This window comes from Oncorhynchus kisutch, linkage group LG15, assembly GCF_002021735.2.
Source record: "Oncorhynchus kisutch isolate 150728-3 linkage group LG15, Okis_V2, whole genome shotgun sequence".
NCBI lineage: Eukaryota > Metazoa > Chordata > Actinopteri > Salmoniformes > Salmonidae > Oncorhynchus > Oncorhynchus kisutch.
Genome location: NC_034188.2, coordinates 47,025,394 through 47,048,352, shown reverse-complemented (window position 1 = coordinate 47,048,352; position 22,959 = coordinate 47,025,394). Strand labels below are relative to the sequence as shown.

At 40.5% G+C, this 22,959-nt stretch overlaps 1 protein-coding gene across 2 annotated transcripts; it reads right to left on the bottom strand.

Annotated features, from left to right (window-relative positions):
• Nucleotides 1-1,292: 1,292 nt before the first annotated feature.
• On the bottom strand, nucleotides 1,293-12,708 carry rpl35a (ribosomal protein L35a). 2 transcript variants are annotated; one of them, XM_020502654.2, is made up of 5 exons: nucleotides 12,621-12,708; nucleotides 12,114-12,153; nucleotides 5,339-5,491; nucleotides 4,259-4,403; nucleotides 1,293-1,360 (listed from the first exon to the last, which is right to left on the bottom strand). In XM_020502654.2, the coding sequence occupies exons 2-5, from the start codon at nucleotides 12,122-12,124 to the stop codon at nucleotides 1,337-1,339; spliced, it is 333 nt and encodes a 110-aa protein (XP_020358243.1). In that variant the 5' UTR covers nucleotides 12,125-12,153; nucleotides 12,621-12,708; the 3' UTR covers nucleotides 1,293-1,336. The 2 variants fall into 2 exon arrangements, with proteins under 2 accessions (XP_020358243.1, XP_031646238.1); XM_031790378.1 differs by having other exon boundaries at nucleotides 12,550-12,642.
• Nucleotides 12,709-22,959: the final 10,251 nt, after the last annotated feature.

The following is a 22,959-nucleotide window of genomic DNA, read 5'->3' as shown; positions in this document are numbered from 1 at the left end:
TTGTTAAATATATATCCCATTTGACTGAAACCTTAGTTTCAGCCCAATACATTATTAACTAAATATTTAGCTAGTCTATTTTGCATTAGGAAGGTAATAATCTCACATTTCTATGCTACAAACGACCCACGCCATTTATCCGATGTCGTTTTAGAACATTTGGCAGTACCTCCAACCGGCCTCACATCCGCAGACCACATGTAACCACACCAGCCCAGGACCTCCACCTGCAGGGTTTTCAGACCAGCCACCCGTGACAGCTGATGAAACTGGAGGAGTGTTTCGGTCTGTAATAAAACCCTTTTGTGGGGGAAAACTCATTCTGATTTGCTGGGCCTGTCTCTCAAGTGGGTGGGCCAATGCCCTCCCAGGCCCATCCATGGCTGCACCCCTGCCCAGTCATGTGAAATCCATAGATAAGAGCCCAATAAATTCATTTCAATTTACAGATTTGCTTATTTTAACTGTATCTCAGTAAAATTGTCATCAAAAATACAATATTAGTTTGATTTGGGGTTAAACAGTGGTTTGCTCCTCTTGTAATATTTTCATATGTATGATACCTTTTGAATGTGCAGCTGGGCTTTTTGCCAAGAAATAACGTAACGCTGGTCAGCGAATCTGGATTGCAATACAGTAAATTTAAATTATGTGCCAAGCTTAGCAATGAAGCAGTGAAAATATTGCAGTCATATTGAAATAATTAAGTGCAGGTGCCAATTGCAAAGTAGAGGTTTGAGTTATGGAGACTTGGCACCCCCATAACAAATCCTGGACGTCCGTGTTTTGTCAATATATGTTTGTATGTTTTTGACACCATAGCCGGCTTTGAAACACTGAGGAACATAATTTAGATCTGTACACAAAGAATACCCTGTCCGGCATTAAAACATTTGAGGTTTTAAACTAATACTATGAAATAGCCATCCCTGAGGTTTAGAATTGAGACCCTGTTACCCAACTGTGCATATGAAAAATGTATTAGCAAGGCAAAATTATTTCCCCTGATTAAACCAACAAAGACATTGACCTATACCTTTGTCCAATCTTAATTTTCTTGAGTTTAATCCTCAAAATCCAGCACTATTCAGGAAGCACAACAGTAACTTGTTTATGTGTAAAAACACTTGACTGGTCAAGAAAGAATGAAGGTTAACTAAACAATAAATATTGTAAAGCCCTGAAAATAACATCATTTGAAAATGTGTTCACCCCTCCCCCATGCCATGCTACCGTAGAGGCCAGTGATGGATTCCCACCCTCCCAACTGCCAAGAGATCACAGAACACCAATTGTGGACCTGACTTGTTTATTGTATGTACACAAAAACAGCACATTACACACGAGATGGGTACAGCATCTGAAAGACAAAAGCAGAGAGAGCAGTGAGTGGAGTTCATAGGCACCAAATCAATACAAACCACAGCAATACAGTGAGTGGGAAATTGGCTCTTCCAGATGTTTTTCCAAGTACTTGCCCAATATGTAGTGGTCATGTAGGAAAGGTGGAGAGGGTAAGTTTTAAAATGGGGCCTACACCATTCTTATCACTAAAAACAATCCATTAAGTAGCATGTAAATAAACCTAATGAAAAGGTTAGTGATTTCTTTGCTTTAACTTTTGTAAGGAAAACAGATCCTTTATTTTTCAGCAGTGGGTTTCCCACAGCGTTTGTAGCTTCAGTAGTACGTTGTTTCTCCCCACAACAATAATAAGTAGTGCCCCACGGTGTAACGCTGCCAATGAAACATTTCAAGGAAACCGACGTGCCTTTCAGGGAAATCCTACCCTTTCTCAACATAAAATGTATGATCTACAACACCACCCCAACATCTGAAAACTTTATTTTTTATCAGCACCTCCCAGCTGGCCTCATACACAACCAGTCACTGGACATGTCCGAATACCCATACAAGTGTACTATATACTTCAACTGCATACTCGTTTTGGCGTTTGATGTAGTAGAATTAACTAGTCTTTACCAACTCCCATGCCTTGACAACAGCCGATAAGCAGCGCATATGGGGCGGCAGATAGCCTAGTGGTTAGAGCGTTGGACTAGTAACCAAATGTTTGCAAGATCAAAATATGCCTAGTTAAATAAAGGTACAATAAATAAAAAATATATACACTCACACAATTTAGTACCCTACAGGGCTTGACAATTAACTTTTGCCACTTGTCCAGAGGACAGAATTTTATTTTTAAAACTTGTCCACTAACCCTAACCCCCCAAAAATGGTCCGCAATACAATTTTTTACATCATTGTATGATGCAGGGAACCACTTTCCTACTATTCCACATAGGAAATCAGACAAAAATGAAGGCTACACTCTGCTTATTGGATTTGCATATTCAAGCCTGTCTCAAAATACAACAACTGCCCCTTTAAAACCCCTCGAGTCGATTGATGGACCAGTGCGTCAACCAAAAAAAACACTAACAAATCTGTCAGTTTAAGTTAGAGATATGTTTCTTTGAACGGGCTGTGTCTCAATTCGCATCCGCCAATGGCAGCCTTCCACATCTGCAGTGGAAGGCAGCCGAGCAAAAGCAGTGTTTGTCAGACTGAGGAGTCCTAAAAATGAGCATTTTCACAAAAACGTATACTGTATGAACAGTTTGGCCTACAAAACTATTATGACTACTATATGGAAAATGGGAGACTCACAAACACAATGGTGTCCTCAGTTTTGCTCTATGACCCCCACAAGTGTCACGGGACTCATTTTAAGGTTACAGTTAAAATAATAATAAATGGAAGTATTGAGGTAGTTTTGCGCCTAACCAAAAAAGGGTTGTTAAATAGTGTAAAGAAATTACATTTAAAAAATCCTGAGCTTTCTTATATCTCCTAGATATAGGACAGAAACAAACTTGTTCCTAAGATTATTTTTTGACTGTCTTTTACCATGTATTAATGTTTTATTCAATGCATTTCTATAGACTACAGTAGTAAAAGCCAAATTCAATATTTTATCAAATCATTTTGAGCTACATAAAGGGGTGCTAAAATTGAAAATCAAATAGCTAAACGATCCACAGTATGACCATCTTAAAACAATTCCGTAAAATAGTTCCCTCCAAGCTCAAAATTAGCAGCGTTCCGTCGTCCCTGGGACAAAAAAAAAAAAACAATCGAAAGACTGGAACGACAGATACAAAATTCATGGAACTATGTAAAATTTTAAAAGCAATGAGGCTGATGCAACAGATTAGACAGTTTATCTTAAAGTATTGATAAAGTTTACATTTCTTCATATTATAAGCCTAACAATGCACACATTGGCTGTGCGAGAATGTTCCAAAATGCAATTAGCAGGAAAACACTGTCCTTCAGTCTCTGGTCATGAGCATTTGATCTAAATGAACCATGCCTCGAGTATGTCGAATGAATCAAGCTTTTCGACATTAATGATAATTAACCCTCCTTACATTTTTCAAACATGACTGGCGTTTAGCCTTCAATCTATATTCTTTCAACATGTCGAGCCCTGCGCTGGTATGGGTATTCGGACATGGCCACTGTCTGCAGCCCAGAACCGGACTGCAGCGAGACTGGGCAGGTTAATAAGCTGCAGGAAACAGTGGGATTCTATCTTTCATAGTCAAAAAGATAGAAAACAAGTTACACAATGATCGAGAGATACTGAAGACATCTAGAGTGCATCATGTGACTTTAAACAACTATGGGCAGGTAAAGTGTAGTAAAGTGATTTGCCTGCTCAAAGGTGGTTAAAAAACAAATGTGCCAAACCAACCAAATTTGGGAAATGAAGCACTTTGCCGTTCTACAAGTTATTTGTAATGGATGTTGCATACAAAGTCACATACTTTTCATCCAAAGTTTAAACCAATGAACAGAAGGCCTTTCCCCTGACAAAATATTTTTTAAGAGGGGATCTGGAATTACATGGTAGTTCCTTGAACTAACAAAAGTTCAAGTATATCTAAATTCATTCCTAAAGTACCTCTGATATTAGACATTGTTGTTCAAGCCCTACAAAAAGCACACCCGAATTAAGTAATCAAAAGTCTACAGATTAGCTGTGTAGTTTAAAATCGGGTAGGGTTGGATAAAATATTCTACACTGTTGACTCGCAGCACTTCCTTTGAGCTGTCTTAGTTTTTGCTCGAACCCAGCACAGTGCAAAAAAAGGGCTGTGCAGGGCTAGAACAAAACTGGACTGTCTGCTGGGTCTGGAAGAAACCTTGCGCTAATCATCAGCGGAGAGCAGAAGAAGGTACCACTCACCACTCTGACTCTGTGTCCCATGGCCTTTGCTGGGAGGTTACTGCTGAACTTGGCCCGCACCATTCCACTGTTGCCATGAGCACGCATGACTTTGCCCCAGATTACCCGCGTCTTGTTGGGCTTGCCACCAGGAGTCACTGTGTTCCTGATGAGATTGAAGGAGACAGTGAGCAGAATCAGTCTTGTGTCATGGAACTAAATTAAAACAAGAACAAATTAACTAAAAACAAGCTTGCTAGAGGGTGTGTGATGTGCATCCTGAGTGGACGCATGTCAAAGAGTGAGCGAGATATGTTGAAACCTCCTTTGGCTAGTCTTAAGTGCCACTTTGCAGGGTGGGGCCATGCTCCCAGAAGTTCCATGACATGTACGCTGAATGCAAAGTGACAGTGTGAAATATGTATTTGTCCTACAAATCTTTAGTCTCTGAACAGTTGTGTTTTGTATCTTATCTCTTTAAAATCGGTCTCTAATACTTGTTATATTCACTGAGTTGTCAAAGTAGGCTACTATTTCAACATTGTGTCAGGCCTAGTCTATACTAAATGTATTTGTAGTTGTTTGCATTTTTACAGAAGTAAGAATAGCAGTCAATCAAATAGCCTACTTTGTGTGGGTTTTGAAATAGTTTCTGTATATTGTCCTCTGGTCACATTATAACAATTATTATTTACATTTAAATATTACAAGTATAATATATTTGGTACATTTTAAGTGAGCAATTTAGTGTCATTTACTCAAATTGTTATTAAAGAACAGGTTGTGCCCTTTAAAACTAAGTTAACTTGTAATTGTAATTTGAGAAAATGACCTATATCTTATTCTCAGTAATCTACAGCAGCATTCTATAATTCTATTGGGGTCCTGTTATTTTTGGGAAACTGTGTACATAGCGATTTAAATGTTATGTAAATGCCAGCTGAAAGTACCAGCAGCCCCAAGTCAAAGCAGGTCCACTGAGGCCATGTGACGCACTGGAGGCAGGCCATGGAGGTGGAAACGCAAAAGCCCGTCTTTTTGTTAAAAAACTACTGTGTTCTTAGTTGAAATTCGCAATGAAACAGAAGATGTAAAACTTACTTCTTAGCCTTGTAGACGTAAGCACAGCGCTTGCCTAGGTAGAAGTCAACCTCCTCCCGTGTGTACACTCCCTCCACCTTCAGCAGGGCGGTGTGCTCCCGCTGGTTCCTTAGGCCGCGCTTGTACCCGGCAAAGATGGCCTTGCTCCACAGTCTGAAATATTAAAAGAATACATAAACCAGAGCACTCAACCGGTGTATCATCAGTCCCACATCCTGGAGCCATAGTAATCCAGTCAGCAGTCAGTCAACCATATACCCTAAACACTCAGCAGAATCAAACAACTCACAATTAAACAAACTACATTTAAACTAGCTTGAAACATTTACCTTGGCAACAAAAAAATCTTGGTCGACAGTCGTTGTCCTGTGCTATTGACCAATCGATTGGTCTAAATGTTTCAACATATATACACAGACATTGTTTCAATAAAATAAAAACAAAGCATCAGACAAGCTTAGTGTAAGCACACTGATTAATGATAATGGACACAAATTACTTAAAAGCCCAATGGTCACACTTAAAAAAGAAAAGGGGAGTGCCTGTGTGACTGGCGCAGGTTGTCTCGTTCTCCTCCCTACTGCAGCTAAAAGGCACCACAGCAAGTGTATATTGCGCTGGCTATGCTTTAGCTAAAACAATTTAAGCCATTTAGTTTGTTTCTTTGGTTATCGAAATCCTTAAATTGGTTTGCAAAAAATATTTATTGCCTCAATCCTTGCTCTCTTTACGTGACCAATAGGGCTTGACCTACAGTGCATTTGGAAAGTATTCAGATCCCTTGCCCTTTTCCACTTTGTTACATTACAGCCTTATTCTAAAAGAGATTAAATACATTTTTCCCATCTCTCAATCTACACACAATTCCCCATAATGACAAAGCAAAAACAGGTTTTTAGAAATGTGAAATATAACATTTACATAAGTATTCCGACCCTTTTACTCAGTACTTTGGTAAAGCACCTTGGGCAGCGATTACAGCCTTGAGTCTTCTTGGGTATGACGCTACAAGCTTGGCACAACTGTATTTGGGGAGTTTCTCCTGTTCTTCTCTGCAGATCCTCTCAAGCTCTGTCAGGTTGGATGGGGAGTGTCGTTGCACAGCTATTTTCAAGTCTCTCCAGAGATGTTCGATCAGGTTCATGTTCTGTCCGGGCTCTAGCTTTGCCACTGAAGGACATTCAGAGACTTGTCCTGAAGCCACTCCAGCGTTGTCTTGGCTGTGTTCTTAAGGGCATTGTCCTGTTGGAAGATGAACCTTAGGACTGGGGCTGAGCAGGTTTTCATCAAGGATCTCTGTACTTTGCTCTGTTCATCTTTCTCTCGATCCCAACTAGTCTCCCAGTCCCTGAAAAACATCCCCCACAGCTGCTGCCACCACCATGCTTCACCGCAAGGATGGTGCCGCCAGAAGTAACTTTTGGCATTCAGGCCAAGGAGTTCAATATTGGTTTCATCAGACCAGAGAATCTTGTTTCTCATGATCTGAGTCATTTAGGTGCCGTTTGGCAAACGTCAAGCGGGCAGTCATGTGCCTTTTACTGATGAGTGGCTTCCTTCTGGCCACTCTAACATAAAGGCCTAATTGGTGGAGAGCTGCAACAATGGTTGTCCTTCTGGAAGGTTCTCCCATCTCCACACACGAACTCTGGAGCTCAGTCAGAGTGCCCATCGGGTTCTTGGTCACCTCTGTGACCAAGGCCCTTCTCCCCTGATTGCTCAGTTTAGCTGGGCAGCCAGCCCTAGGAAGAGCCTTGGTGGTTCTAAACTTCTTCCAATTAAGAATAATGGAGGCCATTGTGTTCTTGGGGACCTTATATGCTGCAAATATTTTTTTGGTACTCTTCCCCAGATCTGTGCCTCGACACAATCCTGTGTCTCGACACAATGTTTAGGGGATAAAAGGAGAAGTCAGATCTGTGTTAGGCATTTGGGGCGGCAGGGTAGCCTAGTGGTTAGAGCGTTGGACTAGTAACCGGAAGGTTGCAAGTTCAAACCCCCGAGCTGACAAAGTACAAATCTGTCATTCTGCCCCTGAACAGGCAGTTAACCTGCTGTTCCTAGGCCATCATTGAAAATAAGAATTTGTTCTTAACTGACTTTCCTAGTTAAATAAAGGTTTTTAAAAAACGTTTGACTTAGTTGTGAAAAAAAAAGAAGGCTAAACTAGTCAAGTCGGTTAAGAACAAATTCTTATTTACAATGACGGCCTACAGGGGAACAGTGGGTGGGCAGAACGACAGAGATTTACCTTGTGAGCTCAGGGATTTTGTCCAGCAACCTTTCGGTTACTGACGCAATTCTCTAACCACTAGGATACCAGTCTGTTGTAATGTGGGCAACAAGAAACAATAAATTTTGCAAAGATGGCAAAGACTAAACAGCCAAATCTGTGAAATTACTTTATCCTAGGCTTTTTGCCACGGAACCTGTAGGCTACTAAACACTCAAACAGGCAACAGAAGCAAGATCCATCTTATTTCTGTAGATAGTTTGGACACCTACTCATGCAAAGGTTCTTATTTCGACAATTTTTTACATTGTAGAATAATAGTGAACACATCAACACTATAATAACACATATAGAAAGAATCATGTAGTAACCAAAAAAAGTGTTAAATCAAAATATATTTGAGATTCTTCAAAATAACCTCTCTTTGGCATGATGACAGCTTTGCACACTCTTGGCATTCTCTCAACCAGCTTCATGAGGTAATCACCTGGAATGCATTTCAATTAACAGGTCTGCCGAGTTAAAAGTTAATTTGTGGAATTTCTTTCCTTCTTAATGCATTTGATCCAATCAGTTGTGTTGTGACATGGTAGGGGTGGTATACAGAAAATGACCCTATCTGGTGAAAGACCAAGTCCATATTATGGTAAGCATAGCTCAAATAAGCAAAGACAAACGACAGTCCATCATTACTTTAAGACATGAAGGTCAGTCAATCCGGAAAATGTCAAGAACTCTGAACGTTTCTTCAAGTGCAGTCGCAAAAACCATCAAGCGCTAAGATGAAACTGGCTCTCATGAGGACCGCCACAGGAAAGGAAGACCCAGCGTTACCTCTGCTGCAGAGGATAAGTTCATTAGTTACCAGCCAGTATTGCAGCCCAAACAAATGCTTTACAGAGTTCAAGTAACAGACACATCTCAACATCAACTGTTCAGAGGAGACTGTGAATCAGGCCTTCATGGTCGAATTGCTGCAAAGAAACCACTACTAAAGGACACCAATTAGAAGAAGAGACTTGCTTGGGCCAAGAAACACGAGCAATGGACATTTACTCCTGAGGTAGACCCTCTCTTATTTAACTAGGCAAGTCCGTTAAGAACTAATTCTTATTTACAATGACTGTCTACCACTATTATATGATGCTGCTGGCCCGCTATGAACATGACGAAGAACAATCTGGCCTAATGTGGCCATGTACTCTTATGGAAGAACTTCCCTAGCCACTGTTTTTCTACATCTGCATTGCTTGCTGTTAGGGGTTTTAGGCAGGGTTTCTGTATAGCACTTTGTGACATCTGCTGATGTAAAGAGTACTTTATAAATACATGTGATTGATTAGACTGGCGATTTTTGGTTCCAACCGGCGTGTCTTTTGAGACAGTAGGTGAACGGATTCTCTCCACATGAGTGGTTCCCACCGTGAAGCATGGAGGAGGTATGACAGTATAGGGGTGCTTTGCTGGTGAAACTGTCATGGAATTATTTAGAATTCGAGGTAAAATTAACCAGCATGGCTACCACATCATTCTGTAGCGATACGCCATCCCATCTGGCTTACGCTGAGTGGCACTATCATTTGTTTTTCAACAGGACAATGACCCAAGACACACCTCCAGGCTGTTTAAGGACTATTTGACCAAGGGGTGATGAGTGCTGCATCAGATGATCTAGCCGCCACAATCACCCGACCTCAGCCCAACTGAGCTGTTTTGGGATGAGTTGGACTGCAGAGGTTAGGAAAAGCAACCAACAAGTGCTCAGCATGTGGGAACTCCTTCAAGACTGTTGGAATTGCATTCCAGGTGAAGCTGGTAGAGAGAATGCCAAGAGTGTGGAAAGCTGTCAAAGGCAAAGGGTGGCTACTTTAAAGAATCTCAAATATATTTAGATTTGTTTAACCTCTTGTTCCTACCCCCTACTTTTTTGAACATTCTGTTAAAAATCGCGCAACATTTCGGCATCCTGCTACTCACGCCAGGAATATAGTATATGCATATGATTAGTGAAATCACAGCTGTGACTATAACAGAGCGTCTGTTTCATCGAAAAGCGCAAGAAAAACTGATCACTGAAAAATATATCCATGCGCCACTTGCATGTATTGTTTAAGGGGCACGAAATTAAATGGGGCTGAGATTGCAATTCCTACAGCTTCCACACGATGTCGCCAGTCTCGTCATTTGCGGTGCCTTTGTTTCTTGGTCAAACCTACTAGAGAGATCACTTTCCATCCGGTCTCTGACAGGAAGTTTTGGAAGAGAGATTTTGGAAGATGATTTGAAATCGTTGAGCTATTGAATACACATCGCCCCGTGAGCAATTTGATAGATTATTAACGTTTACCGATACCTAAAGTTGGATTACAAAAGTATTTCGAAGTGTTTTGTTTAAATTTACCGTCGACTTTTTAAATTAAAAAAAATGACGTAGCATTTTCAAACTGTTTTTTTCTGAATCACAGTTTCCATAGATGGCTATTTTGGGTATATATGGACCGATTTAATCGAAAAAAAGACCCAATAGTGATGTTTATGGGACATATAGGAGTGCCAACAAAGAAGCTCGTCAAAGGTAATGAAAGTTTTATATTTTATTTATGCTATTTGTGTAGCGCCGGCTACGCGAAATCTTTTGTTTACGTCGCATTCAGGTATTTCGGGGTGTTGCATGCTATCAGATAATAGCTTCTCATGCTTTCGCCGAAAAGCATTTTAATAAATCTGACTTGTTGGCTAGATTCACAACGAGTGTAGCTTTAATTCACTACCCTGCATGTGTGTTTTAATGAATGTTTGAGTTTTAACGAGTGCTATTAGCATTTGGCGTAGCGCATTTGCTGATGGCTAGATGAGACGATTGCGTCTCGGGTCGACGTAAGAGGTTTTAAGGGATGCACGATATATCGGTAAGCATATCAGAATCGGACGATATTAGCTAAAAATGCCAACATCGGTCTGATGTCCAGTTTAACGCTGATGGGCAAAACCAATGTAAAAGCTGACGTGCATACCTATATAACGTAGGCCCATGACCTAATAACGCCACGACAAATATAGCGTGACACGCGCATCACCGCATTCCTAACCTAGCCAAAAATGTCTGCTGTGTGGATCGAGCAGTCAACAAGTGCAGCAGTCATTTGAAAAAGTAAGAACATTTCAGCGAGACAACGCAAAGGCGAAATCCATTAACGCCAAGATAATGGAAATCATTGCCTTTGACAATCAACCGTTCTCTGCCTAGGATGAGGTTGGCTTTCGCCGAATGGTCGAGCACTGGTACACACTAGCAAGTAGGCGCTATTTTTCAGATGTTGCCCTACCGGCGTTACACAGTACTGTTGAAACGCACATCCATGAGCTACTTGGTTTGGGCATCACTGCTATTAGATTCACAACTGACATTTGGACCAGCCTTTTTGAAATCTGACACGTTGGCTGGATTCACAACAGGTGTAGCTTTAATTTGCTATCTTGCATGTGTGATTTAATGAAAGTTAGATTTTTATAGTCATTTATTTGAATTTGGCGCTCTGCATTTTCCCTGGCTTTTGGCCAGGCTCCACATATCCCAGAGAGGTTAACTGACTTGCCTAGTTAAATAAATAAGCATTAGGCTATTGATTATAGACATAAATAAATTGGAGTTTCCACTGTCCTCAATTGTCTTAGACAATTACATGTTGATCACACTGGTTGCGGCACGTGTGCAAGTGTTGCAAAATAAATTAACATAAACATATTTTTTTCCATCATTGCACCCACTGCTCGCGAGCGTCTGCCCTACCAGGCGCAAAAATAGAGGTTGCTTCTATTTGTGGCGAAGAACGCACTTGCAAGTCCTGCCTCTCATCTCCTCATTGGCTTTTAGAAGCATTTGCGCACATGCCATCTCATTGGTTATACCCACGTGGGTGACTGAAAGATGAACGGAGGTCAGTGGTGGTAATACACTGTATGGAAGTTAGTTGCCAATCGCCATATAATGTCCAAAAGAAAAAGCCTGGAAGGAGATCTGACTAGAAACAATTCGGGTTAACTGTTTAATGTGTGGATTAATAGTCAGTGTATAGGATTTTGTGCATTTCATTTTAAAATAACGTTTATATCCCAAGACAAATTAGCTTACGTAAATTGAATGGTTTTCGACCTGTCCCCAAATTAATATAATTGGTTCAGAGATTGTTTTGATATTTCAACCTGCATGTTGTGATCGCGTTTGGTGTGGGGGGACAAAATCAAATTTGGCACAAGCGTCCGGTTTGGGTAAGCGCATTTGTTAGAAAATAATATTTAGTGTTACACCATTCTTTCTTACATAATCTATACCATTTCAATACCACATATCTTGTTGATGGCCTGTGCCACCCACAATGCATTAGTCCACTGAGACAGGCGAGAATCAGACAGGGGTCTTGCTCACCATAGAAAAATATGCTCGACTAAAGAAATCTCGGTCGACCAACAGCTTATCAACCAAATGGGGTCAGCCCTAAACAACTCAGTATCATTAGTGGTAGGCTAACATTGGCTACTCACCTTCCTGGCATCTTGAGTCTATTCCCAGGCACGGAAAAACCTAATGAGAAAAAATGGTATGTAGTATGGTCTCGACGTGAACGTGATAACTTAGAACACTACATAGCTTACGTTAGCTAGCTACAAAAACGTTAAAGACTAGGACATTGACGAGATCTCATTGGGTCTAGATGGCTGTCGCTAACTAGCCACAGTGGTAGTGTTTGTCCGTTAAATCACCAACACACAAAATAAGGGAATACTGTTGTATCCTAATTAACATTGAAATACTTAGGCTAACTAGAGATGAATTTCGTTAGCCTCATCCCTGCAGTCCGGCGCTTGCCCATTAGTTTCGTAAAACTATCCAAGTTATATCTTTGTCATCACACCCTCTCGGACTCAAAAACCAGACTACATGACAAGCGTAAGTATATTTATCGTTAAAATGACGTACATTTATGCCCAAAGTAGACTTAATAACGTTGAAATTTCGATTTTAGAAAATGTACTTTTTATATTTCTCACCTGCACTGTAAGAAAAATGGAGGAAAAGGAAGTCAGAAACGGAATGCTGGGAAATGTACGTAGTCGGTGACGACAGAGGCGCATGATTGTGATGGGTATTCCGGCTCTTTTCAGTGAGCCGGCTTGTTCGGCTCAGCTCACCAAAATGAGCCGTCTCTCTTGGCTCTCAAACGGCTCTTTAAAAAAAAACATGTTTTGTATTTTTTCAAGTCAAACAGTTTGGGATAGTTTGACTATGATTGGTGTTAAACAATTCTAATTAAATTATTAAATGAAAACATACTCTACCTTAACCACAATGTATTTAAAAATGCATTGGTTTGTTATGAAAAAGAATGCTATTAAACATTTGCATTTAAAGTATAACTTTTTAATGTATATAAACAAAGTGCGTATAAATCTAACCATTCTAAATTAATACAATCTGAACAGCATAATAGAATATTGCACCATATCAAAGAAAAATACATAACAATTTGCAAAATTGCAGCATCCCACAAATGGAAATAAATGTAAAAAAGAAGGATGCTATTACACATGTGCATTTAAGGTAATAAAGAAAAATGTATATAAACAAAGTGCATATAAATGTAACAATTCAATATGAGTGGGTCTAGGGTTTCTGGTATGATGGTGTTGATGTGAGCCATGGCCAGCCTTTCAAAGCACTTCATGGCTACAGATGTGAGTGCTGTGGGTCGTGTTTTTGGGCACAGGGACTATGGTGGTTTGCTTGAAACATATTGGTAATACAGACTCAGTCAGGGACATGTTGAAAATGCCAGTGAAGACACTTGCCAGTTGGTCAGCACATGCTCCGAGTACACGTCCTGGTAATCCGTTTGGCCCCGCGGCCTTGTGAATGTTGCGTCGGAGCCAGTGTAGTACGATTCAATCTTAGTCCTGAATTGATGCTTTGCCTGTTTGATGGTTCGTCTGAGGGCATAGCGGGACTTCTTATAAGCGTCCGGGTTAGAGTCCCAATCCTTGAAAGCGGCAGCCCTTTAGGTCAGTGCGGATGTTTCCTGTAATCCATGGCTTCTGGTTGGGGTACGAGTGTACGGTCAGTCGGGACGACGTCATCGATGCACTGATTGATGAACCCAGTGACTGATGTGGTGTAATCCTCAATGCCATCAGAAGAATCCGGGAACATATTCCAGTCTGTGCTAGCAAAACAATCCTGTAGCTTAGCATCTGCGTCATCTTAACACTTCCTTATTGGCCAAGTCACTGGTGCTTCCTGCTTTAGTTTTTGCTTGTAAGCAGGAATCCGGAGGATAGAATTATGGTCAGATTTGCCAAATGGAGGGTGAGGAAGATCTTACGTACGCATCTCTGTGTGTGGAGTATAGGTGGTCCAGAGTTATTTTCCCTCTGGTTGCACATGCTGGTAGAAATGAGGTAAAACGGATTTAAGTTTCTCTGCATTAAAGTCCCCGGCCACTAGGAGCGCCGCCTCTGGGTGAAAGGAAAGGGGGACACCAAGTCAATTATACAACTGAATGCCTTCAACTGAAATGTGTAACCCAGCCCCTCTGAATCACAGAGATGCGGGTGGTTGCCTTAACATCCACGTCTTCAGAGCCCAGGGAACAGTGGGTTAACTGCCTTGTTCGTGGGCAGAATGACAGATTTTTACATTGTCACCTCGGGGATTTGATCCAGCTACCTTTCGGTTACTGGCACAACGCAGAGGCCATATCACTGTAAATGCTGCACAGCCAATGCAGACATCAGATTAACCATGAAGAGCCATTAAGTCTTCTGTCTGGTGGTACATGTTCGTCACTGTCACCAACCGGGTAGGAAACATTTTGTAGAAAGTTGTTCCATATGCTAGCTAGTTTGCAACATTGCTGAACATTGAAGATAAAATGGGGGGGAAATTGAATTATGCTCTATACACAAATTATACAACAGGTGGGTCTAATCCTGAATGCTGATTGGTTAAAAGCACATTCCAGGTATCTATTCCACAAATTAACTCTGACGTTAAAATGCATATTTACTCTGTTCTATCGGACTGTGCAATCCACTGTCTCATCAGCCCAGCCAGGCACTTTATATTCACTATAAAAAGCATTTAGACATTCTCACATTTATTTTAGACTAACATTTAGTTTAACAGTGAAGAGTTGTATAAACCTTGCTGTATGTCTCTCGACATTTGCAACATCTCCTTCTGTCCCATAGTAATGAACGTGTCGGGACGAGACAGACAGGCGGGCTGCGTTTCTCAGCTGGTCGAAATCATGAATCTGCTGGCATCATGTTTATGGATATATACAAAGAAATGACAATTGAATAAAGGTAAGTTTCAGTTTGAAAAGATTGTGGTCGATGTGGGGCGGCAGGTAGCCAAGTGGTTAGAGCATTGGGCCAATAACGGAAAGAATGCTGGATCGAATCCCTGAGCTGACAAGGTAAAAATCTGTCGTGACACAAATGTCACTTGAAAACAGCTTAAACATTCTGGCTGTACTGTTTTACGTGACTGTAAGTTAGCCATAGTTGGCTAGCTAGCAAGCAATAAGAACGTTGCCAGCCAGTATGGAACATTTAGAACGAACGACTGGGTCGCGTTCATAGATACTGAGCGACAGGGTCGCGTCTCTAGCAACCGAACCGATAGCAGGAATGACCAGCCAGTTTGGGTAGCAACCCTAGATTTGTGTCGGGACCATATTTTGTTTGCTTGCTAGCCAACTACGACTAACTTACAGTCATGTCAAAGTATGAAATAGTATGAATGAATTAATAAAAATAAAACTTTTAATGAAAATATGTCAATCATTATTTGAATATGTTGGAAACCCATTGTATAAAACAGATAATGCCCTCGGAAGCCGGTATTTGCAGGACAACGTAAACTCACGCACTTTTGTACATCGCCTTGGTCCGTACAATTGACCTTATTTTAGCGCCCAAAAAACGTAATACTTCCAGATCAACTATAGTGTCAATACCATTGTAAAGCACAATCTTCCCTTTCCAACAAATTCCATGCCGAGACCTCCACGATGCCCGTTTCTGCATGATTCAAGAAGGCAATGAGCTCCATAGGGTCTTTTAAAAATGGCGGGTGGGGAAGCGAAACTAATACGTGATAGTGAGAAGGAGAGGAGTTGTGTGGGAAAATTGCCTTTTTTCACTCCATCTGTCCAACTTATCACCTTATCGGCTCTCAAATGTAAATAAAACACTACAAAGAGTTTATAAAATGTGTCATTACATACCTATTTGAAGGTTTGTGTCAAATTTGAAATTGGGTTTTTAGGGCAGTGCTAAAGTGATCTTAGAAGTAAACAGCGGCTTTGAGAATGATGATCGCATGCAATGATGACGAAAAAAATGAGGAGGTATCCCCCTTACCCCCGTCACTGTCCATTTCTTGTTTTTAAACGATGAGAAGTGCTACACCTGGTGGAGAGAGATTGTAAGAAAGAGATAGTTGCTTTATGCCTGCTGTACGTTACGGCATGTCACGATGTAATGGAGGGTCCGTTTTTTGAACTTTTCTCCAATACTATAGAGCCATTACCATGTCGATCAACGCTTGAATAGAAACATAGTTCACATCCCAGATTTTGAAGTCAACACAGTTGCTACAGTCCCATTATTTTTCTTTGCAGCCTCGCATGAATATTGCAGTTGTGCACATTTGTATGGAATGGGGTGAGCCGAGACGAATATATCATCCAAACACCGGCTTCGAGGGCATTATCCCTTAAATAGTCGATGAAGGCATTACAGCTCCTCTGCGTTAACACTAATTTACCAAAGAAAAGAGACGTTTTGGTAAATGTTTAGTGTATCAACTGTGGCTGGCAGTCTGTGATTTATTGAAAATGAAATTGGAGAATTCATTGGTAATAGTAGTTTCTCAGATGTCAATAACCGAGGATCAGGTTAGTGTTCTTATCTCTCAAGGGATCGCCGCCACATACGCTGGTCAAAGTGAGATGGAGGATGAGAAAATGTATGGTTTATGACAGTCATAAATACCTCTCCCCCTTTTTCCTCTCTCTAACCTACTGATGTGACTATTGAAAAGCCCTTGGTTAACATAGAGATTCTGGGAACATCAGAAGGTGGAGGAAATGAACTATATTTTGGTAATCCAACCAGTTGAACATATGCGTTGGTACTTAATGAATATGATGTCAGTTTGGTTGTCATCTGAGACATTCTCAATGATAGGATGACATACACTCTACAGTGGAAAGTCTACACATTATAGTTATCAGATTCACATGGAATTGTTGTGTAATTTATGTGATTTTAGCTTCTAAAATGTGAGAATTGGGTTTCATGAGTGAATTAGGCCCGACTCTGTGGCCCACCCACGTGAAGAGACATAGGTTGTAAACTATGAAACACACCCTTCTCCCTCCACTATATAAGCCCTTGACGAAAATGTAACCTCCTGTTCCGGGTACATTAGGATGACGATCCGATGTCAGAAGGGTTCAGAAATAACTACAGAACTATGCCAACCTCAGCGTGAGCTTTGGTTGTGAATATGTGTATATGTAATTCTGTGTGATTCTGTGTGATTAGTTGGGTATTTAGTAAATAAATAATTAAACCCAATTTTGTATTGCTGATTCAACTTGTTAGCCAGGGTTCGTGAAGATAACCAAGAATTTACAACTTTCAGATGAGACTGAAATAAGGTGACGATTAACATTGACTGCTATTGATGTAAAATATTACCAGGTCTTTAAGAGTCTTTTCTGAAGATAACTGCTCTATAAATATTATTTTGTGGTGCCCAACTCTCTAGTTAATTACATTTACATGATTCGCTCAATCAGGTAAAATGAATTACAGAGAAAGGATTTTATAGAATAGCATGTCATATCACTTAATCCGGCATAGCCAAAGACACGACACAACTTTAAGGTGTATTACCACCACCAACTGGACTGAAGCCAGTTCAGCTTTCAATCACCCACGTGGGTATATGCTCCTAAAACCCAATGATGAGATGGGAGAGGCAGAACTTGCAGCCCATCATGCGTATAAAAAACTAGAACCAAGTTCTATTTTAGCACCTGGCTACGCAGACGATCGTGAGTTTGGATGACATGATTGATGTGTAAATTTTATTTTGCAACACTCGCACACGTAATGCGATCGGTGTGGTCAGCATGTTACCCAGAGATTATAACATGTATTGACTCAGGGGAGTGAATGCTTATGTAAATGAGATATTTCTGTATTTAATTAACACATTTTCACTTTGTAATTATTGGGTATTGTGTGTAGATTGGAATTTTGAATTCAATCTGTAACACAACAAAATGTAAAATAAGTCAAGGGACATGAATAAGTCACTGTACGTGCCATTCAATCATCGTGTTGTCAGGACAAGCTACACTCCCTGCAGTCTGGACCTGGACCCTACATATCTCTCTTCCCTTGGAGACATTTCTCATCCCATGACTCGCCAATCTGTTTAAATTTTGTCATTGTACTCTTCCTGAACAGACAGACAGCGAGTGTGGATAGTTGTTCAAAGCATTCCATCTTGATGCATGACAAGCGCATTACGAAACATTAGTGCACACATACATTTCGAACGTGCTCTTAAAAGGGTGGCACCTGCCACGGCCATTGTGCAGTTCTTTGCGCAGTCTGGAGGCCTCTTCCTTGTTCCTGTAGCCACAGCCATGGAGAAAGTGCTTACACATTGCAAAAACTTTTTTTTTACTCATCTAAAACCTTATCCCATGAACACTCTCAGTGCTGAGGAACTGTTGCGGTATTGAGTCCACCTTAATACTGGCCAATCCTATACACTCTTCACCCACAATATTCAGTGCTTGCTTGATAAAAACCTGTGACAAACCTGGAACTTCCTTCAAATACTTTGGTATTTTTCTGGGTGAATTACCTTGAAGACATACCAATTCTTTCCAAATGACCTCTTTGTAACCAAGACTTTGTTCCAGAAATAGTTGTAAGAGTGACCTTAAATCAAAGAATAATTGCTGCGACTCGTCATGCATTATGCAATACATTTGCAATCATACACTTTGTATGTGCAACATAAAATGGCTTTATCAGTTACTTCACTGTCAAGAAAAAACACTAAATGTATAAATGATCTAGCCTACAAATTGTCACCATGATCAACTAAAGATATTTTTAAATGCATTCTACAATGTGAGCCTAGGACTTGTGCAACATTTGTCTACCTACTGTATATGATAAGTCTGAAGTTTGCAATGATTAATACTGGGATTAATAACAAACAATCAAACAAACTCTAGCTATATGGCCTATTGCAGTGACAAAAGTTAGCTGTAGATAGCTATGTTGTTCCAAGGTAGAGCACTTTAATGATGTGGTGATCACTTTCGTTGTTATCACAGCCGATGATGCACCAAAAAATGGTGCTTGTAGCGATTGAATTCCTATATCTGGCGGCTGATCATCTGTCTCAGGGTCCATGAATAGGCTTAGTCTCGACAGACCCTGCTTTCTTCAACAAACACTCATTTGGTACTTCTGGGGGTCGAGACAGCCGGCAATATATTTTTGTTCTAACTCTAGAATTTGCTCTATTACAAACAGGACAGACAATTCTTTCAACGTCATTGGCACTTCTTTTAAATTTGAGTAGAAGATTGGGACAGGACCACACCCTGCTTTTGAAAACCTATCACTCAGTGTGGCAGGTCCCGTTAGCTCTTCTAAAGCCAATGTGTAGTCCGATTGCAATAAAGACGATTTACCTTGTAAAAGGTTGTTTGTTCCTGTTACAGCCATACACAAACACGGCACACATCAACATATTTTTATTTTCAAGTAGTGGTGGCAGCATCATGTTATGGTTATGCTTGTCAACGGCAGGGATGGGGGAGATTGTTAGGATAAAAATAAATATTAAAGGAGCAAAGCCTGCCTCAGTCTTCAGAAAAACTAACCCTGGGATAGTATATAGTATTTTTCAGCAAGACAATTACACAAATGTTAATGCCAAGGACACACCAGAATAGCTCTCCAAGAGGTGATGAGTGTTCCTAAGTGGTCTATTCTCAGTCCTCAGTCAAATTTGCTTGAAAATCAGAGACATGGTTTGCGTATTGCTGTCCATCAATGATTCCCAACCAAATGTAAAATGAGCTTGAACAATTTTGACAAACAATGGATAATACCTTCCTAATATTTAGTTGCACCCCCTTTTACCCTCAGAACAGCCTCAATTTGTCAGTGCATGGACTCTACAAGGTGTAGAATATGTTCCGCATGAATGCTGGCCCATGTAGAGTCCAATGCTTACCACAGTTGTCAAGTTGGCTGGATGTCCTTTGGGTGGTGGACTATTCCTGATACACATAGGAAACTGTTGAGCATGAAAAAAACATGGTGTGCCTGACACCTACTTCCATACCCTGTTCAAAGGCACTTAAATATTTTGTCTTGCCCATTCACACTCTGAATGGCACACTTACACAATCCATGTATCAATTGACTCAAAGCTTAAAAATCCTTCTTTAAACCTGTCTCCTCCAGTTCACCTACACTGATTTAAGTGGATTTAACAGGTGACATCAATTAAGGATCATAGCTTTCACCTGGATTTACCTGGTCAGTCTGTCTGTCATGGAGCAGGTGTTCCTAATGTTTTGTACACTCAGTGGACGTTGCCCTAAGAGTTGAAAATGAAAATGATTCCCAGCTGTAATGGCTGCCAAAGGTGCTTCCACCAAGTATTAACTCTGGGGTGTGAAGACTTATCCAAGTATGATTACCCCCTCAAAATGTTTTTCTTCAATAACTTTCTTTTACTTTGAAAAAGTTGAGTAGGTTATGTAGATCTGTAGGGGGAAAAAATCTAATTTAATCCCTTTTTAGATTTAATTTTAAGGCAGCACCAAGGTAATCATTAAACACTCTTTAATAAACATGTAGGGAATATGGTTTAATTTGGGACATAGGTTTCCTTGCTAGACAAGTGTGGTTTAAAGCCTATCACATCTAGTGGCAGTGCAGTGTTTTATGCAATCCATCTTTTATTTTATGACACTATTGACAAAAAAAACCATTCTGAATTCAAAGGGGATAACCAATGACACATTTTTATTCCCTCCTGTTACTGTTTGTTTGTTTAGATGACCGGCTTATTGTTGCTACAGTTGATGTCGGAGTATGGAAGTATGCTTGAGGTCAAAGTCCATTTGGAAGACCCATTTGCGACCAAGCTTTTATCTTCCTGACTGATGTCTTGGGATGTTGCTTCAATATATCCACATACCTTTCCCTCCTCATGCTGCCATCTATTTTGTGATGGTAAAACAAGTCCTATATCGACATAACCTGAAAGGCTGCTCAGCAAGGAAGAAGCCACTGCTCCAAAATCACCATAAAAAAGCTTGCATATGGGGACAAAGAACGTACTTTCTGGAGAAATGTCCTCTGGTCTGATGAAACAAAAATGTAACTGTTTGGCCATAATGAACATCATTATGTTTGCAGGAAAAAGGGGGAGGCTTGCAAGCCAAAGAACACCATCCCAACCGTGAAGCACAGGGGTGGCAGCATCATGTTGTGGGGGTGCCTTGCTGCTAGAGGGACTGGTGCACTTCACAAAATAGATGATATTATGAGGCAGGAAAATTATGTGCATATATTGAAGCAACATCTCAAGACATCAGTCAGGAAGTTAAAGCTTGGTCGCAAATGGGTCTCCCAAATGGACAATGATCCCAAGCATACTTCCAAAGTTGTGGCAAATGGCTTAAGGACAACAAAGTCAAGATATTGGAGTGGCCATCACAAAGCCCTGACCTCAATCCCATATAAAATGTGGGCAGAACTGAAAAAGCGTGCGAGCAAGGAGGCCTACAAACCTGACTCAGTTATGCGAGCTCTGTCAAGAGGAATGGGCCACAATTCACCCAACTTATTGTGAGAAGCTTGTGGAAGGCTACCAGAAATGTTTAACCCAAGTTAAACAAATTATAGGCAATGCTACCAAATACTAATTGAATGTATGTAAACTTCTGCCCCACTGGGAATGTGATGAAATAAATAAAAGCTGAAATAAATCCTCACTCAGCTGAAATAAATTTCATTCTTAAAATAAAGTGGTGATCCTAACTGACCTAAGACAGGGAATGTTTACTAGGATCAAATGTCAGTGAAAAACTGAGTTTAAATGCATTTGGCCAAGGTGTATGTACATTTTTGACTTCAACTGTAGATATTTTGGACCGGTTTCCTCCAGCATCTTCACAAGGTCATTTGCTGTTGTTCTGGGATTGTTTTATACTTTTCGCACCAAAGTACGTTAATCTCCAGGAGACAGAATGCGTCTCCTTCCTGCGTGGTATGACAGCTGCGTGGTCCCATGGTGTTTTTACTTGTTCATCTGTACAAACAATAGTACACGTGATACCTTCAGGTGTTTGGAAATGGCTCCCAAGGATGAACCAGACCCAATGATGAGGTCTTGGCTGATTTCTTTTGATTTTCCCATGATATCAAGCAAAGAGGCACTGAATTTGAAGGTATGCATTGAAATACAGCCACAGGTACACCTCCAATTGACTCAAATGATGTCAATTTGCTTTAGAAGCTTCTAAAGCAATGACATCATCTGGAATTTTCCAAGCTGTTTTAAGGCACAGTCAACCTAGTGTATGTAAACCTCTGACCCACTGGAATTGTGATAGTGAATTATAAGTGAAATAATCTCTGTAAAAAAATGACTTGTCATGCACAAAGTCCTAACTGACTTGCCAAAACTATAGTTTGTTAGCAAGAAATTTGAGGAGTGGTTAAAAACAAGTTTTAATGACTCCAACCTAAGTGTATGTAAACTTCCGACTTCAACTGCATGTTCCCTCTACCAAGTATTTTCAGCTCTTATTCTCTGAAAGCAAAAAATAAGTCACAATTGTCCCTTCTTTTGTTTATTACACCCCAACAGTCTTATTCCCTGTCTGTCGCCTGCAGATCCAGTCGCGGTGGAGAGGAATGTTAGTACGACGCAGCCTGGGCCCCTGTAAGAAAAGCAAGTAGCCCAAGTCCAATAAAGGAAAGAAAAAGTTACGTTTTCAGGCTTCAGGTGCTCCAGTGAAAGTAAACTCCAAAAAAGTATTGATCCCAATACAGACATGTTACTTTTCAGTGTTGAATTCCTGACAATCGAAGTCGACACTTGGCCTGTAGTTAAATATATATTCAATGAGAACTGCTGTTTTTCTTTGATCTATAAAGATCTATAAAGTTCTTTGAGTATAAAGTTGGCATGGCTATTTTGAATACGACTACCACCAAGGTCCTCGCAGTCCAACAAGGTCCTCACAGTCTACAAGGGCAA

What these genes read in the sequence shown, in the direction of transcription:
- rpl35a (XM_020502654.2), bottom strand. An exon ending in TACGTCTACAAGGCTAAGAA is followed by an intron (nt 4,404 to 5,338) that starts GTAAGTTTTACA and finishes CAATCTCATCAG; the next exon opens with GAACACAGTGACTCCTGGTG. An exon ending in TGGGACACAGAGTCAGAGTG is followed by an intron (nt 1,361 to 4,258) that starts GTGAGTGGTACC and finishes TTTGTCTTTCAG; the next exon opens with ATGCTGTACCCATCTCGTGT.